The 19,159-nt window shown below is 44.9% G+C and overlaps 2 protein-coding genes across 4 annotated transcripts in view; both read right to left on the minus strand.

Annotated features, from left to right (window-relative positions):
* Window positions 1–8,038: 8,038 nt before the first annotated feature.
* On the minus strand, window positions 8,039–11,407 carry LOC125749555 (fidgetin-like protein 1). Of its 3 annotated transcripts, none has more exons than XM_049026933.1 (2): window positions 11,241–11,407; window positions 8,039–10,285 (listed from the first exon to the last, which is right to left on the minus strand). In XM_049026933.1, the coding sequence occupies exons 1-2, from the start codon at window positions 11,251–11,253 to the stop codon at window positions 8,358–8,360; spliced, it is 1,941 nt and encodes a 646-aa protein (XP_048882890.1). In that variant the 5' UTR covers window positions 11,254–11,407; the 3' UTR covers window positions 8,039–8,357. The 3 variants fall into 3 exon arrangements, with proteins under 3 accessions (XP_048882890.1, XP_048882891.1, XP_048882889.1); XM_049026934.1 differs by having other exon boundaries at window positions 11,196–11,407; XM_049026932.1 differs by lacking the exon at window positions 11,241–11,407 and adding an exon at window positions 11,073–11,206.
* Window positions 11,408–12,284: 877 nt separating this feature from the next.
* Window positions 12,285–19,159, minus strand: part of itga9 (integrin, alpha 9) — a 70,586-nt gene continuing 63,711 nt past the window's right edge. Inside the window, exon 29 of the mRNA XM_049026066.1 lies at window positions 12,285–15,524. Coding sequence (XP_048882023.1) covers window positions 15,426–15,524 — 99 coding nt within the window. The 3' untranslated portion in view covers window positions 12,285–15,425. The remainder of the gene's footprint in view (window positions 15,525–19,159) is intronic.

Below are 19,159 nucleotides of genomic sequence, written 5' to 3' on the forward strand. Positions count from 1 at the left end.
GTGAATAGTCCAGGCCCTTGCAGGCAGGTAAATGTGTCAGTGGCTTGCTAATTTTTACACAGCAGCTGGTATGTTCAATATGTAACTGGAGATTGATCCTTCCAATTGTAAAGAACAAAAGATGAGTTACAGATTAATTTATACACTTTAGACACTGCACTGTAATTTCTTGGGAACTAAATTATATTGTAAATGGTATAATGAAACCATGACTGACTCATCTTAGAGGTCAACTGCTACCCAGTCCTCTGGACGTTCGGGAAGAATTGGGGTTAAAGACGATATACTATTACAGTAGATGCAAAGGCACAGCACAATTTTGTCACAAATGACAAGATGCACAAAACATACACTGCTGATGGATCCATGCATACCAACCTCCAGTAAGCAGGAATGAAATACAATGTTGACACGGGAAAATGAAACAGCTTCCATCTTTTTTAGAAAACGTCACCTAAGGTCTGGACTGTGAGCAGTGGAATATTGAACTTGATTTGAGAATGAAAGCTTCGAATTATTTAACATCGGCCCTCTGCCCGCCAGATTCAGCAAAGTTTATATTGTGAAAGGTTGAGGCCACACACAGAATTTGACTTCATGCAGGTGTTCATGAAATCCCCTCATCGTAGAATATGGCAGCATCATGAACAAACATGATGGTCTGTAAAACAAATTCATATTCCTTGGTGATTACAATGCAGAGCGTCATTGGCTGCCCATTTGTGGTCATTTCTCTGGCCATAGATTTTGCATTTACAAACTATTGTGTTAAATGTCTGTCTCTTTCTCTCTCTCTCTCTCACTCTGAGATACAACTCAGACACTCAGAGGTGGAAATTTCAGGCCCAGAAAGTAATCCAGTTGAAGTTTTTGCTTCGACAAGGAGCTGAGTACTCTGTATCGTTGACTCTTTATGCTCAAATGGTTGGACCGGATTTTTACTTTCTGGAACTGAAATTTCCACCTCTGTAAACACTGTTACTCCAATGCAGTTTGTTCACATTTGCCGCACTGTGCCATGATTGCCGTTTCTCCGTTTCTGTGAAAGATTTACCTGCATCTCAGGCACCATCCACACAGTTTCTTCAGAAACTGTTAGCCTGTGCCTGCTTTTGAAGCTCACTCGCCAAGTCTAACTCTAATCTGACACACCCTGCTCATAGGCATTCAGATTAATGCACTGCAGTGATTCTGCCTTTGTGACAGTAATTTAGTTACTTCGGTGTTATGGTCCTTTTTTATGGAGAGTGCCCATCATTTCATCCGTCCCCTGCAGACGGGAATCCAGGAGCCAAAACTCCACTCCAAACCATTCAGGGAGGCGGGGAGTGAGGATAAGCGGGAGCGGCCAGCACCTCCGGGACATGGCTGTAGCAGAGCGTACGGACCATCTCCAGCGGATTCCATAAGAGACCACATTGCCACCAGATGGCCGCTGGACCAGTCGGCAGGAACGGGAAACAGCTGCAGTAAACTGGGAGGTGGGGGAGGGGTGATTTGCATAGGAGGGACAATCTGCTTGACAAAACAGCTCCTTGAACTGGATCATAGACTCAAGCGGGGCGTCTCACTTCTCCTTTATGTACCTGACACATGCTCACCCGCTTGCACACATTCATAGCCTCTATCTTCTCAGAATCTGCCAAAGGTCAGCGCTGATCTCCTTCCAGCTTTGCGCTTCTTGCATCTGCAGCAGAGTAGAACATATTCTTAGCTCATTGCAGCTCTGGGGGGGGGTGGGGAAATCCAGCTCCGGGGGGGCCCTGATCCACTTCACCCACTGACTGCCCTTTCAGCCCATGGCGACCCACACGTGACCCATCTCTCTGCCCAACTGTTAAAATGATTACTACACATTTGGCTTCATCTTCATTCAAATACTCCGCTCTTTTCCAATTTTCACTGCTGCTGTTACTGACGCATGGAATGAATCCTTTAACCCCTTTCCAGGTTGTCGTGGCTTGTAAAGAAGCTTAATTTCGGCGTATTGATGTGACAAAAATGACACATATATGAATAAGCATCACCTGTATATAGGAACACCAGTATATGATTAAACAACAGTGTATGAGAAAATCTTGCATGTAACACCTGTGTCTGGGACAGCTGTTTGTGACACCAGCAGTGTGTTGGTTCTCCTGTATATCATAACACCAGTCTACTGAAGCTTGTATCTAATGACACCTGAGTGTAGTAATGGCTGTACGCAGTGGCACTTGTGCATAGTGCTGTTTTAATAGAGCTGTATCCTGTGGCCTCTGCGACTCCTGGAAAAATAAATTAATACATTCCGACACAGTATAATTGCCTCTTTCCCTGCCTATCTAATGTTCACTAGGGTTGTACGGCTGAGAACTATCCACTCTCCCCAGAACATAGCACCGATAGGGCTTGGCCCTGTTTTTTAAACATTATGGAATGAATGGTTCACACTTTCAGCAACATGATCCAAAAGAGAAATGAGCCCCTGGTCATAGTACTTCAAGCATCCAGAACATGTACTACCTGCAACATCCTGCAGACGCACTTCCTCAAACATCCAAACCAGGGGTGGACTAACTTCTCAGGGGGCCCTAGGCTGACATGGGCAGGGGGCCATGGGCTGACATGGGCAGGGAGCCACTGAAGATATTTTTGGAGCTGAAAGAGAAATGAGGGAATTATAAAGAAATTGAACATCAATAATATTCCAATCAAAGTGTGGAATGCCAGCAGTAAAACTTACCAGTCGGGGTGGGGTTAGGGTTAATCCTGCTGTCAATAAAATTTGCTGATAAGTGGGATTGTGATATCGCACCAAAAGATCGACTGGCCAAATTTTATCCAATCTCTCTTTCCCTAAAATTAGTGCGGAATTCTTGCATCACCTAATTTAATTGTGTTCTCTCCACATCTGATCACAAGTTGTCTACCACTTTAGCAAGACAGTATCAGACACCGAAGATGTAATGTTAGTTGTGTAACTTTGTGCCACTTTCTTCTCTTTGTGCCAGTTTCGTTCGCTTGGCAGGGGACAACCCGTAGACTCCAGTGCAACTTAGTTTTAAAGACAGACAGTCACTAAAAAGGCAAATAACATATATGTTGCTCTCATTTAATTCAATTCAGTTAAATTTGCACAACATTACATTGTCTCAAAGCACTTTACAGTATCCCTACCCAAAGCCACAGTGAGCAAGCCAGAGGGTACAGTGGCAAGGAAGAACTTCTAGAAGGAAGAAACCTTGCGAGGAACCAGACTCAGAGGGGGAGTCCATCCTTCAGGGCCCAGCAGAAGAAGTCAAATTTAACTAAATTTAACAATAATGAAACTTCTGGGAATTCTGTCTTCATGGGACCTTCAAATTTTCAGGGGTCCCAGGTGGCTTGCCTTATGGTGAAGTCCACCGCTGTCCAAAACACTCACTACCTCAAACATCCAAAATGCATGCTATAGTATAACATCCCACACACTCACTCCCTCATATGTCCAATGCACACTACCTCAAACATTCCATCTCTCATACATTTCTATTTACTTGATAGCCACAACTTGCAGAGATACTGTACTGGCGAGCATTGTTCGTGTTTGAGCTGGCTTGGTTTGATTAAACCACAACCCCCCCTAGTGTCCACAGCAAGGTAAGGAGGATTGACGGGTTACAACTTCAGCATGCCTTCTGCTCTCTTCCCACTCATGGTGACCCCCACAGTAAGGGAAGGCTGGCCGGAGGAGCTGTCCCATGCCGGCCGCCCCGCCTGGCTGCCATCACTCCTTAGGGACAACTGCTTCACTTGCGCTGTTGGCCTCGGGTACAAAGACTCGCCATGTCGGCCAGACGCCCAACTACGGATCTGTCTAAAATATTCATCACCAACTTGACAAAAAGATGAAAAATAAATGAAATTCTTTTTTCATGGTCTTCCAGGTTGTTTCATAAAAATTACATGAGAACTTCTTTCCATCTCTAAGCGACACCCCACTCTACCATAGGCGGCAAGACCACAACGCTGCAAGGACGAGAACTGGCCGGAGATTCACAGAGGACAGACTTCAAAAAGACTCCAGGCCGGAGAGGGGCTTGGCACAAAGGCAGAAGAAGAATCTCTGTCCCAGCTCCCTGGAAACTGAGGCCCCCTTGTGGCTGATGTCAAGAAGGCTCATCTGGAGAAGTAGAGCAAGAAGGATGAAGCCACAAATAGACCAGGTCATGGTCTGTCCGGAGTGCTGTTGTACTATTTTTCATCTTTACTGAAGTTAATGCTAAATAACGGATATAATATTTACCTATTAAGCGTTTTTGAGCAAAAACCAGAAATCCCATGTGGCCAGGACTACACCAGAAATGTCTTTTCATACAGTAACATGCCAGTTGTTGTATCATACAAATGCAATGGAGATGTTCCGCTCTTTCAACAGTGTTCTGACTCACTGGTCTCAGGACTACCTATTACTTTGCGCTTTGAGTTTAGGACTTCCACAACATCAACTTGAGGATAGTGGAATCAAGGATAGGCCATGGATAGATGGCGCATGTCGCTACATAAATTCCTTGTGGTCTAAACTGAGGCCCATCAGTGGTTTGCAGTGTGAACTACTGAAGTCATTTGTACAATGGACTGTAATGAGTGCTACACTGACATCTAGAAGAGTTTACTGTTTGTGCACAGAGTCAGGAATTGTAACAATGTCCCAAGTTAACCTGCTGTGGTTGTTGGATTTTTTAAATTACATAAAAGAAAACCACGATTTGATTAAATCAGCATCAACATTAGTTATACATTATGAGTAAAAGCGACATGAATGAAGTCTCCATTCATTACATTGCTCAGTTCTTTCTGTGATAGGTTCTACAAATAAACCAGCAAACAAAGGACTACAACTTACGTCTTAAGTCATGGTCCTTTGTTTGACTGAGGAAGTAGCAGCCATCACCTTCACAGTAACCATTCAATACTGACACATGACTGCTGACAGTACTGTGATTAAAGCTTTTTAAACTTTGGCCACATTTCCCAACTCTGTGCCCGGTGGCAGTGTCCAGATATGACCGCTGTGGTTGAATAATGGCTTAAGTATGTGGGACTGTACAGGGCCTGTCATGAGAGCAGGACAAGCTGCGCAACTTCCCCTCCAGGATGAAGACATTTACTCCAAAGCACCGAGAGAGCGCTCCGGTAAGCTAAGAGATATCTCAGTTGCTGGGAAGTATTGTTAAAAAAAAGAGAAACCTTTTAATGAGTGTTCTGATATCAACAAATACTCCATGTGAAAAGGAGCAAGTAGTGAAATTTATTCCCTTCTTTGGCTAAATGATCCACTTGAGGGATAAAGGGAAGAAGGCAGCCAGCATCAGCTGTGTCCCAGAGGCAAAGTGAGGATCTTGCCTAATTTCCTTTCTCCACAACGGAAATGAGGCAATTTTTAACTAACCAGGGATACAACTCGGCAAGAGATCCGATTTACTGAGATGGCAATGGCATTACACTGGCATAAAACAGCTAATTACCATAATAATTTCATCACATGCATAGAAATGTACAAAAATCAATCAAAGAAGATTCCCAATTACAAGTGGGTAGACAGATTTTCTTTGCTACCTAAACTTATATACCAGTACTTATTTATATACAAAATTTGGGATATATTTTCTTGTACGTTTCTCAGTACTTTTCACTATCATATATAAACATATTCTACTTTCTACTCGTGTTTTATCCTCATGCCTTTCTGGACATGAATTCTGTGAACCAATCAAGCAAAAGCTTGATAAAAATTTTTTATTGTAGGCCAATCGCAGTACAATTAGAAGTGAAAGCAACAGTAACATCATCCTTTGTTGTGTATTTGCTAAAGAATGTGCCTTGCAAAAGTATTCACACCTCTGACCAATAGGCTACATTTATTGCATTAGAAGTGTTACGTTGAAATTGAGATATTTCTATTTACATTACATTATTTACAGTTTATAGCCCCATTTTATAGTTTACATTATTTTAATGTAAACTATAAATAATAAATAAAATTAATAAAAAAAAAAATGCCAGTTGCATAAGTATTCCATCCCCAAATTGTAATACTCTGCAGAGCCACCTGTTTTTTAACCAATAACGGATTTAAGTATTTTGGGGTAATTATCTAGCAGCTTTGCACACTGTTCTGGAGTTATTTTCCTGAAACTCGCATTGCTCCAGGTTGCCCAGGTGGTGTGTGTGCGGGTCTTTGGCCTTTAGGTCAGCTGTTCAAACCAGGTGTGAGGGCTCTTTAGCCAATCGCTTCTCTAATTAGTAATTTGATAAGAGTTGCAGCAAAAACTCGGCACACACAACGGCCCATTCAGGATAAGACTGCCCTCCCCTGATCCACAGGTCTGGATGCTGTGCCTGCAATTGGCCGGCGGCTGGCTGAAATTCCAGGATTGGCAGCGATTTCCCTGTTGGCCCTTAACCCCAATTGCTCCAGAGACTGACTGAAGCTGGATGTCATGTTGAATAAAAGTGTCTCTTAAATAAACATCATCTAAAACTCCAGTGGAGGTGCATCCACTCTTAAATTTGCACGTCACATTTGAATTTTGGCAAAACACTCTCATCCTCATCTGACCACATAATCTTTCCTCATATTGCATTTGGGTCACTATCATGCTTTTTTCGCAAATTCCACATGCTTTCACATGGTTGAGTACTGGCTTCTTGTGTGCCACCTTCCCATACAGGCCAGTGTTATGCAGACTTCTTAATATGGTCATTTCATCACTTTAACTGTGGGGTATTTATTCAAAAACTTTGAAGTTTAATAATTCTCTAGTAGAAACCAAATTTAAAGCAACTGTGTCCTACGGCAACTGCTCTTCATCTGCGTGAAAGTAGAGCTTCCACAACACAAGGGTTGAATAGTAATGCAACATTCCATCTACCTTGGGGGCCGGAACTGGAAATAACGTTACAACACAAGTTAACTGCATTCCAGTAAAGGAAGTCGGAAAGCCATTTAGCAATTCCAGGGACCAGTTTCAAAAAGCTAAGTTTGTTGCTTAGCCAGATAACTTGTCAGATTAAATATACCCCAGTTTAAATGAGATTTACCTTTGTTCACTTACATTTAGCCCAGACTACATTAAATCTGACATGTTATCCTGCTTTCTGAAACCCCGTTTCTAGCCCGGATAATTACTAGTCTTATCAGCTGTCAGTAGTATCAGTTGATAACACATTACATGGTATTTTGTGTGTAAAAACAATATAGAAACACTTCCACAGATAGCAGTTGGACAGTACTGTCTACACAACTGATTTAATGAGCCACAAATAAAACTCCAGCTTTAACTTTTGTTGCTAAAGGGTGCAGCGGTCTCGGATTCTGAGGTCAGGCTGCAGAGGTTCCTCCAATTTCATGAGTCAGAATTCTGACTTCTGGGCATCCCAGCTGAAATTTCAAATTAGGAACCTGGAATTTCCCAGTTATGAGTTCAAATGAAATGCAGAATTATACAAACAACACACATGTATATGTTATTTTAATACAATCCCACAATAAAATGAAATTTGAGTTGCAGTCCTTGAATTATAGAGGACTAAATTTTAAAGAATGATTTTACTGAATTATAGATCCTAAGAACTGGTTTGAACACATTTGTAAAGTGACGCATGTTGGGGAAAGAAGCCATGTTATTTTCTCTCACTTGGTTTCTGGGGAACACCTAGCGTATACAGTGTCCCGAAACACAAGGCCTGCAATCGCCCACCCTTGAACAACTCCTAAATAGTTTATGCAAATGCACGGGACAGCTCTGCTACTTCACACATACTAGATTGGGGGTAGGAACCCTGCTCCCTGCTGTGTGGTTTGTGTTGGCTGTGAATCGATGGAAACACACAGGCTGCCCTCTGCTTTACAGCTCTAGAACCCGGGACCACAGGGCTTTTCATGCCGCCTCAGATGTTACCTGTTTCACTGAATCCAACACTGTGTGACCCAAGTCCAAAGAAAAATGTAATAAACTGTCAGAAACCATGCAGTTTTCCACTCCATCACATCCAATATTTTAGCACACGAACGTCTGAAACTATATGCTGTTTATTATGTTTCACTGAAAATCCAAGACACAAAAATCGTTTTACAATAACATACTTTCATGCATTTTCAAGCTAAATAACAATGAGAACTGTGCACACAAAAGCTAACTCATTTATATTCTGCATACACTTTGCAATTTATATTTGCAAAAGTTTCGGTATCACTCAAGATTTTGAAAATGGCAAAGTCTAAATGTAGGATTTAAAATCCTACATTACGAAAATTACACTGGTGTACATACATTATAATTACAGAGGGCTTGGTGAAGGCAGGACATCAGAAATTTGCCTGAATGCCCGGATCAGCGGCCACAGCCAAAGGTCCTGTTCCACTCCACGTAGAGCTCCAAGTCTTTGGAGGACACACTGGGGCGCACAGTCTTCAGGGCCTCCTGGAAATCAGCATGAACGATGGGACGCACTTGATCAGGTGTGATACTGGCAATGTCATCTACCTGGATGCTGCGAATAGGGCCTAGCGCTGCCTCTCGGCAAAGCTGGGTCATATCGGCACCAGAGAACCCTTGGGAGCTGGCCACAACACACTCCAGCTCCTCTGACTTCAAATGGCATTTCTCACAGGCCATTAGGCTGGCTATGATTTGGCGACGGGCTGCAGCCTCAGGCAGGGGAATGTACAGGCGCTTAGCTAGCCTTCGCCGGGCTGCCTCGTCTATCTCCTGTGGTCGGTTGGTGGCCCCAACCACCAGGATCCGGTCATCAGCTGAGGTGGCTGCCCCATCCAACTGGACCAAAAACTCAGTCTTGATGCGCCGTGAAGAGTCATGCTCACCATCTGTCCGTTGGGAAAGCAGTGAGTCAATTTCGTCAATGAAGATAACGGCTGGTTGGTGGCAGCGGGCAATTGCGAAAAGGGCCCGGACCATCTTCTCACCTTCTCCAACCCACTTAGAAGTCAGGGATGAGGCACTAATACTGAAGAAGGTGGCCCCAGACTGACATGCAATGCATTTGCCTATCAGTGTCTTTCCAGTACCAGGAGGGCCGAAAAGCAGGATTCCTTTGGGGGGACCGCGAAGCCCAGTGAAGATGTCGGGTCGCAGCATGGGCCACACTACAATCTCCTTGATCGTTGCCTTTGCAAACTCCAGTCCAGCAATTTCATCCCAAGAGATCGGTGGGCCATGATCCATGATCTCACTCATGATCAGCTCAATGATCTTGGGTTCAAAGTTCTTTAGTCGTTCATCAACAGGCTGAGACTCCTGGACTGACCCACTGGCACCTGCCCCCTCACCCTCCTCCTGCCTGGGCATAGGGGACACGAATTTGGAGAAGGCACCTCGGGATCTGTTGGCACCCAGGGACTTCTTCATCCCACCAGACAGGCCAGCTGGCTGGGCTCGCTGTGGTTGCTGACCGTGTTTCTTCTGCTGCTCTACTACCAGCTGCTCCTTGGCTGACCTGAAGCTGCTGGCTCGGCCATCCTCCCCTCTCTTTCCTGCAACACTGGAGCCACCACGTGCTTCAGAAGCCACATGGCAAGACTGTGAGTTATTGCAGGCCTTCCGCTTCGAAGGGTTCGAGGGGAAGGAAACGGACCGATGGCTAGGGGCAGGCTGACAGGTCATGTTAGCACTGCTGCTAAATAGCGGGTTCATGGTGGGTTGAGCTGTGCTGCAAGATCCAAAGGAAGAAGATGGAAGCAATGCTCCATGGCCACTCGCTTTTCCTGCCCCATCTCTCAGAACATTACTGCGAGCCCCAATAGCCTCGGTTTTTGAAAACACATCCTCATTGCAGGGTGCCAGCTTCAGAGAGCAGCCTTGATCACTATCACCACGAAACCCCCCACCAACTACAACATCCACATCTTCTCGTGGTACGAGGGCACTCACAGCCCCAGTTTCGCCACGGACAATGTGCCGCACACACGGCAAAGCCAGGACACTTTCTGGTGTCAAGGCCGACTGCCACTGCGTGCTGTCGTTTCTGTGTCCACGAGCCAGGTGCAGTACACTGTCGGCATAGTTGTTCAGGCCTGTGCGTGGGTCATCGGAGTCCAGCACTGCGGAGTAGTGCTCAGTGTATTTCCTGAGTAGATGGGCTGTAGCTGAAGCTGACAGCAGAGAAGTCGCCCATGCATACTGCACGTCCAGGATGTGTGCCCGGTACGCATCTGCCTTTTGTTCAGGTGTGCAGGTGCCAGATGAAATGTCAAAGGTCCTCTTCTGCCACTCGCTCAGGCGTGCCTCACTCATGTCGAAGCCTGTGAGGGACAGCAGCAGTGTGTTAAAATATGAGATCAGGTGGTGGGAGGGGCAGAACGATATGCAAACTGCAGGACTGCTAAAGCACTGGCAGAACTACAGACACTGGTTCTAACAGTAACAGGGAGCCCCATGGAGGGTCAGAGGGGTCTCTCCTGGATATGGCTACATCCTTTACCTGGCAGGCAAACCTGTCTCACTCAGTATCCATTTTTTAATTAATCTTTTTCATGCTAAAGCTATTTACAAAAAACATATTATATCTCTTAAGGATATTTCACAGAGACATCTGTAACACATTGAAAAAGACAAAAAAAAATAATGTACTGGGCCTATTATAAGAAGCTTAAGTCACTGGGCTAAAGACAAGTTTAACATTTTACAGGGTTAACAGGAAAATAACTGAGCACACAGTACGGAAAGGACATTATGCAAAGACATTCCTCTTCTGAAAACCATAAACGCAGGCATTCGTGTTCGAAAAGATAGTAGGTTAACTGTTCAACATCTTTTATTAATGCATTAATAAAATTATTAAGCAAATGAAAATATCCACGTGCACAAGGAAGGACGTCTGTGATATTAAGTAAATTTACTACAAGGTTACTGAGCAAACTGGATTAGCTAACATGCAACTCAGACGCCGGGATTAAAGAAACCTGAAGCAGAATTAATATTCGTTTAAAATGCGTTTATATTATTGTCGACGAACAGTACATAACCCAATATATAACCCACAACGTACATTAAAAATCAAGTTATCGACACTAAAATCGTTATTCTAACCTTCTAGCTGTTCTAGCAACGAAACAAAGTCACTGGTCAGCGACATCGGCCAACATTTAATCTAAACATAGGTTTATATTAAAGGTTAATTATCTACTAAAATTATTGTAAAATATTACATACGAATTTTACGGCACGCGCTTCTGAAGAGATGAACTTAAAATTTACCAAAACAGCTCATGCAAACTATGAGCGACTACAAAGCTCCCGCCATGTTCCGTATTCGGTCAAAGTCGGGCAGGAAATCGGATTGACTCGGAACAAAGATCGTAAAAACTCGGGCTGAAAATCGGATAGGCTCGGAATGAAGATCGGACAGACATGAAGGATTGGACACAATCGAAGGCCGCTAATAGGAAACACATTGTCTGGAGGTTTATAAAGACAATTATAAATCACAATGCAAATTAAAACTTAAGTATTGATTACAAAATGAAGTTATGGAATATTACAAAACATAGTATAATATAATTACAGTTTGAAGGAAGCACTCCTATAAGAATTTCACTATAATATGTACATATGGCAATAAAAAAATCTGAGACCTGAACATTTTTAGAATGCGTAATTTAAAAACCAAATTCAGAATTATTGAAGCGTGGGAGCATGCTGGGAAATTTTAACGCAAACCGTTTACTTTGTGCTCCGATGGTCGCGTGTTCCACTGCCTGTGTCTTGCATGAACCCTGGCCGATTCTCGTGTGTTTGTAGCCAGAGTATAAATTACCTACCACAATTAATATGTCTAACTGTCCAGCGTCCGACCTCCCTGCGTTTCCTCGTTATTTGTTCATTAGATGCTTGTTTGATACCGCGGTCAGTCCTTTAAAATGCACTGCTTTTCCTTAAAACGAGCATTATCGTTTTTCGGTTTGCCAGGCATTTTATTAACATTTGTTTTGGGATTCTACTATTTCACATTACCGTACTACATTTCACATATGAATTTATTTAGCTAACACTAGTAGTAATTAAATTAATTTACTAGCTAAACATAAAGATAATACATACACACCACCAATCCTTTAACAACTCATAGAAGACCGTGTGGAAGTTGATATTTCGACCACTAGATGGCATCAAATACACAAGAATATCATAAGGGCCCCGAAATGAGATGAAATCATATCGATATGACTTCTTCATGAACTGGTTCACTGCGCATGGGCAGGAATTTAAGGTTAAAAAAGAAAAAGGGGAAAAAAACGCAGGTTCATTAACCGCAAAGCTTTTATTTTAACATGTCAATATCAGTACATAAATACACAGTTTTAACATGAGCTTGGACACACCAGTCATATAGAAATACTTTTACATCAATTTTCAGTGGCAGTAGTTTTTGACTGAAAGATATAGGAAATAAGTGACAGAGGTGACAACGTAGTACTAAAAAACAACAGCAAAAAAATTTAGACTCACGTGTTGAATGTCAAGTGTATCTTCTCTCTGCATCAATATATACAAATTACTAAGCCAAGTCAGTTAAAGACAGAGTTATAGCTGTTGTGTATTTGTCCAGCCAGTGGTAGCAACTGATAAAATATATTCAAGATACAACCACCTCTAACAGAGCACAGAAGTGAGCTGGTTTAGCAAGGGATGATATTAAGAGGGTCATCCTTTCCCACTCAAGCACAAACAACCATTCAAGGTGGATTTTCATTCTTAGTCAACAAGAAATACGAAGGACAGCAAGTTTGATGCCTCATCCCTTGTTCCAAATTGTGCAGTCAAGGCCTTAGAAGCGGCACCCAAGTTCTTACCCTCTTAACTGACCTCAGATCAGTTCTTTAATTCCACAGCGTTTACTGCCCCTTCATAGGTTTGTTCTATATGGTGTCTTTAAAACCATGATCTAAGTGGTTCCCTTGTCATATCCCCCCCAGCCATGTCTAACAGGGTATTAACCAGACTTCAGACAAGTTTGCAGGTCCTGTGCCCAAAATCTGCCAGTGATTATTGGAGTTAAAAGTCAAAGTGTTTTTGTAGGTCACAGCATACAAGTTGCAGCTTCCTGCTTGCATTCCAGCATGCTGACTTCCAAGGACCATTTACTATAACCATGCGGCACTGACTTGTACACAACCATTCAAATGGAGATAAAGTACCACATTCCTCATTTATTTTTAGCTCATGACATCTCGCTCCCTCTGGACTTTGAGGGGCTCTGCACCCAACAGTAAACATATTCCCATCCCGTCTCTCATCCAGCCATAAATCATCATGTCATCAGAGCTTTCCTTCCTTACGACTTGTTAGAAACGGAGGAACACAAATCACCCAGCATTTTATGAAAAGCTCCTACTCAAAACAGTCTGCATCTGCTCTCACACACGTTCTGTGGTGCAGAGTTACTGAGGAATCCAGCAGAGACGATGAACATACCCAGACTGATCACCTCGCCTCTTATTCTTTGCTAATACAAAGCAAAAGCAGGTGGCTTTTGAAGACAAAACAAAGCAGAGTTCAAAAGCCAGACGCTGCAGGTCCAGAAGATCACCAGAGATCCATCACAGCCCTGAGGTAGGCGGAACTTTAGGGTAATTATTACAGCAACTGCATTCCCACTTATGTTTTAACCACCTGATGTTAAAAATGTATAACAAACATTACTGAGCATCCCAGTCACTAGTGATACTGTTCGCATCGTCTGCTTTTGGTCTATTGATTTTCTCACTTCATTTCTTAAAAACTCTGTCAAGCAGATTGGTTGCTTTGCATATTTTTAATTCGTGAGAAGTACATTTTGTGATGACACTGCAGGCAAGTACTTTAGGAATGGATAGTCATGCTTTATCGATCCCCACTGTGAAATTCTCTTCACTTTGCTTCATCTCTATACAGGTGAGAGCTAGCTTGGGGAGGGAGGGGGAGAGGTCACAGCAAAGGGGCAGCCACCTTGTGGCTCCCTGGAAGCTGCGGGTTAAGGGCCGTGCTCAAAGGCCCACAGCCATGTTACTATTCTGCCAAGGCTGGGCTCAAACCAGTGACCTTCTGGTCCCAGATGCAGATGTTTAGCCCACTAAGCCACACAACACCCCTAGACACTAAACCTGTTGCAGTGTCAAGCTGGAGGCATAATCCACACACACTTGCGAGAGAAACAGATGGTTACCACTGGCAAACTGCAGAGTAGAATACAGGGAGTTCTTCAGTAGAACAGGGTTTGGATTGACAGCTCTGATAATGGGGTGTGCTGGAGTGCAGATAATCAGATCCAAGGCAATAAGAAAAAAAAAATGGTCAAAGTGTGCTTTCAGTAAGGCAAGCCTTGAACTGAATTTTTTTTTGTGGGTCCAATTCAAGGAACATTCCACCCAATCACAGGGAGATCCTCCAGGGGAACAGATTCCAGCACAAAATGCCCTGAAAGAAGATCAGTGTTGCGCAGTGAGGCATAGGGGATGCCACTGCATGCTGCCACAGTGGAGTCCACTTTGAACACAAACACACAGGTATCACCACTCTGTCCTTCAGGCAAATCTGTGCAAGCAAGTGAATTTAGAGGACTGATGTACAAAAGGCAGAAGAGATCCTGTAGCCCACTGGACAAGACACTTGCCTGCACATTGATCATCTACCACCCTGTGTGTTCCTCTGCACTATATCCCCCCCACACACACGTAGCTCTATTCCAAGGATGAGGGAATGTTTCTGAGTATCTGAGTACTTTCATGCCCGACCCTGAAGTGCCTGCTTCACAGCCTGGCATTCTCCTGCAGGAACAAGTGTGTGGCAGCTCTTGGCTGACATGCATCTGTAGGCTTTAGCAGACTGTGTTCCTGTTCTGCACAGCCTGGGATCTACATCAACACCTCTATTTTCAACTCACCTGCCACATGAAGAAGACATGTGACTTCAGGCACAGTGTTCATTTCTACAAAAAAAAAAGCCGTCTGACAGTGGCATTGGTGACAGCCACTGCCGGACACTTGCGTAACAACCAGAGGTTGAGTTTTAAAGCATAACAGTCATCAGTGCTTAGAAGAAAACATCAGATATTTCAAACCATTCAAGGAGTTTGTAGCATCAGTTCTGTTCAATTCAGGAAGCATATATGTATAAAAATAAAAAGCTTGTGAGACATTCAAGGCCCTGAGGGTTTTATTTTCTTGTCCACTCTTATTTTTGAAATATCTGTTTAAGTCTTTCTCTTTAAAAATGTTTGATCTTCAGTCCATCTCATCCACAATTCCCGCTCTTCATTTTCACCAACCTAAAGTTTTGAGCCTCCGAAAAATCTGGAGAAGATTCTTTTCTTCCACATATGGAAGATCGAAGGGGCTGGATCCCATTGGCTGGCGGACAGGCCGAGGGGCCAATGACATAATGGCTGTGGTGAAGGCATGCTCCTCATTGGGTCTTCTGGACCCAATCCCAACTCTCATCGCTGTCCTTTCTGTTCTTCTCTGCCTCGATGATCTCCTTATACCGCCGACGGAAGAAACCCATCTGTAAACATACAGAAGATCTTAGTAGTGTCCTCTCCTGCAGAGCCAAGGCCGGCGAATTTAGTCAGTGATAGCTAGAATTTTTATACCTCTTAATGATATGATGGTTGAATTATTGCATTCTAGAACAGTAAGTATAGTACAGTCATATGAAAAAGTTTGGGAACCCCTCTTTTTGGATTTTTATCATTGGCTGAGCTTTCAAAGTAGTGACTTCCTTTTAATTTATGTCATGCCTTATAGAAACTGTTGTAACTGCACGCAGGGTGAGCGAGTGGGGAATGAGGAATCAGGGTGGGGTACTCGGAAATCCAAAAGGCAGGGGTTTATTACAAGAACGGCACAAAGACACGGTATAGACGTCAATGACAGACCTGGTTACAGAGATTTAGACGCGGACTTAAATACACAGGACTGGACGGGTAAAACAGGAAACAGCTGGTAACAGGCGGGATGCACACAGGGTAAATGAGAGGGCGTGATCCACATGAGGGCGGTACGAGCAGGTCATGACAGAAACAGGAGTATTTCAGCAGTGACATTAAGTTTATTGGATTAACTGAAAATATGCAATATGCATCATATAAAAATTAGAAAGGTGCATAAATTTGGGCACCCCAAGAGAGATATTACATCAATACTTAGTTGAGCCTCCTTTTGCAAATATACCAGCCTCTAGATGCCTCCTATAGCTTATCAGTCCAAAGCACTTTGTTCCAAAATGAATCTGGATTGTCTAAATGAGCTCTTGCATACAATAAGCAACTCTTTGTGGTGCGAGTACAGAAAGGGCTTCACCCTGCCATTTAGATGTTCTTTGTGCAAAGTAATGATGTACAGACACTGTACACCATCTGCAGCAAGATGTTCTTGCAGGTCTTTGGAGGTGATCTGTGGGTTGTCTCTAACCATTCTCAGTCCTCCGCATATGCTGCTTCTGTATTTTTCTTGGCCTGCCAGACCTGGGTTTCACAGCAACTGTGCCTCTGGCCTTCCACTTCCCGATTACATTCCTTACAATTGAAACTGACAGTTTAACCCTCTCAGATAGCTTTTTGTAGCCTACCCCTAAACAATCCTTGTTTTCAGATCTTCTGAGAGTTGCTTTGAGGATCCTACACTTTCACTCTTCAGAGGAGAGCCAAAGAGAAGCTGCTTGCCATTGGCCACCTTAAATTCCTTTTCTCATGATTAGATACACCTGTCTATGGAGTTCAAGGCTTAACGAGCTAATCCAACCAATATGGTGTTGCAAGTAATCAGTATTGAGCAGTTAAATGCATTCAAATCAGCAAAATTACAAGGGTACCCAATTTTTAGATTTAATTTTATACAATTAAATACTGCTTCACTAAAAATCTTTGTTTTATTCCGATAGGAAATGAAAGACATACCACTGTACTCTTTTATGGTGAAAGTAGAGTAACTTATGATGTAGGCTGAGAGGGCTTCCCAAGCTTTTTCATATGACTGTATATAAGGTGGTGTAGTATATAAGGCACTCCTAGTCACTCTGTCTCATTTGCCTGCCATAAAGCTCACTGCTGATTGGGCCTTCACAGTGCTCAGGCATTTCCTGAATAGTGCTCTGCTTAACATGTGCTGCTTTGGCAATGCAAAGTGCCCTTTTCCCAGAATCCCTTGTGTTTAAAGGATTTGTTTTGGCAGGATCCTAGCATCCAAGAACCAACATTCCGGAGCTTTAGATGTGGTGTTCCTTCAGAAATATGTGTGGGAGGAAATAAAAAGCACTTTATACTGAAAACTCTGCAATGAGGTGATTCCTTCATATGAGGGAGGTAAGGAGTGTGTGCTGATACAGTGCATTACTGCACCCACCACAGCAGGAGCCTCCTCAGGGTGAGAATCCGAGTGTAGCTCTGCAGCAGGTGATACCTCAGCACCACACTACTTTGAATAGAATGGAACATTGTGAAGTTTATTCCGGTAGCTGGCGTGCCAATGCTGCATTCCTTCATATTTGCCTCTAATATCTGCATTTCGGTCTAATTTATAGGTCTCTCCTTCCTGCTACTTGTGATTGGCTGGCCTGTTGTATTTCATCCAATAGGTTAAGACAGCTTTCACTTAGAACTCGTTCTGGGAAGCTGAGGGCACACACCAGTAACTGGACGTGGGGAGCTGAGGGTACACACCGGTAACTGGACGTGGGGAGCTGAGGGGACACACCGGTAACTGGATGTGGGAAGCTGAGGGCACACACCGGTAACTGGACGTGGGGAGCTGAGGGGACACACCGGTAACTGGCTGTGCGGAGCTGAGGGGACACACCGGTAACTGGCTGTGCGGAGCTGAGGGCACACACCGGTAATTGGACGTGGGGAGCTGAGGGGACACACCGGTAACTGGACGTGGGGAGCAGAGGGCACACACCGGTAACTGGACGTGGGGAGCTGAGGGTACACACCGGTAACTGGCTGTGAGGAGCTGAGGGCACACACCGGTAACTGGATGTGGGGAGCTGAGGGGACACACCGGTAACTGGACGTGGGGAGCTGAGGGTACACACCGGTAACTGGCTGTGAGGAGCTGAGGGCACACACCGGTAACTGGATGTGGGGAGCTGAGGGGACACACCGGTAACTGGCTGTGGGGAGCTGAGGGCACACACCGGTAACTGGACGTGGGGAGCTGATGGCACACACCGGTTACTGGACGTGGGGAGCTGAGGGGACACACCGGTAACTGGACGTGGGAAGCTGAGGGCACACACCGGTAACTGGACGTGGGAAGCTGAGGGCACACACCGGTAACTGGCTGTGGGAACCTGAGGGCAAACACCGGTAACTGGACGTGGGAAGCTGAGGGCACACACCGGTAACTGGACGTGGGGAGCTGAGGGCACACACCGGTAACTGGACGTGGGGAGCTGAGGGCACACACCGGTAACTGGACGTGGGGAGCTGAGGGCACACACTGGTAACTGGACGCGGGGAGCTGAGGGGACACACCGGTAACTGGACGTGGGAAGCTGAGGGCACACACCGGTAACTGGACGTGGGAAGCTGAGGGCACACACCGGTAACTGGACGTGGGGAGCTGAGGGCACACACCGGTAACTGGCTGTGCGGAGCTGAGGGCACACACCGGTAACTGGACGTGGGAAGCTGAGGGCACACACCGGTAACTGGCTGTGCGGAGCTGAGGGGACACACCGGTAACTGGCTGTGCGGAGCTGAGGGGACACACCGGTAACTGGACGTGGGAAGCTGAGGGCACACACCGGTAACTGGACGTGGGAAGCTGAGGGCACACACCGGTAACTGGACGTGGGAAGCTGAGGGCACACACCGGTAACTGGACGTGGGAAGCTGAGGGCACACACCGGTAACTGGCTGTGCGGAGCTGAGGGGACACACCGGTAACTGGCTGTGCGGAGCTGAGGGGACACACCGGTAACTGGACGTGGGAAGCTGAGGGCACACACCGGTAACTGGCTGTGCGGAGCTGAGGGGACACACCGGTAACTGGCTGTGCGGAGCTGAGGGGACACACCGGTAACTGGCTGTGCGGAGCTGAGGGGACACACCGGTAACTGGACGTGGGAAGCTGAGGGCACACACCGGTAACTGGCTGTGCGGAGCTGAGGGGACACACCGGTAACTGGACGCGGGG

The sequence above is a fragment of the Brienomyrus brachyistius genome, chromosome 9 (genome assembly GCF_023856365.1).
Source record: "Brienomyrus brachyistius isolate T26 chromosome 9, BBRACH_0.4, whole genome shotgun sequence".
NCBI classification, from domain to species: Eukaryota; Metazoa; Chordata; class Actinopteri; order Osteoglossiformes; family Mormyridae; genus Brienomyrus; species Brienomyrus brachyistius.

Coding starts and splice junctions, on each gene's coding strand:
- LOC125749555 (XM_049026932.1), bottom strand. CDS start 11,118: ATGTCGCTGACCAGTGACTTTGTTTCGTTGCTAGAACAGCTAGAAG. Junction 10,286..11,072: donor GTTGCTAGAACAGCTAGAAG/GTTAGAATAACG, acceptor TGTCCCTCACAG/GCTTCGACATGAGTGAGGCA.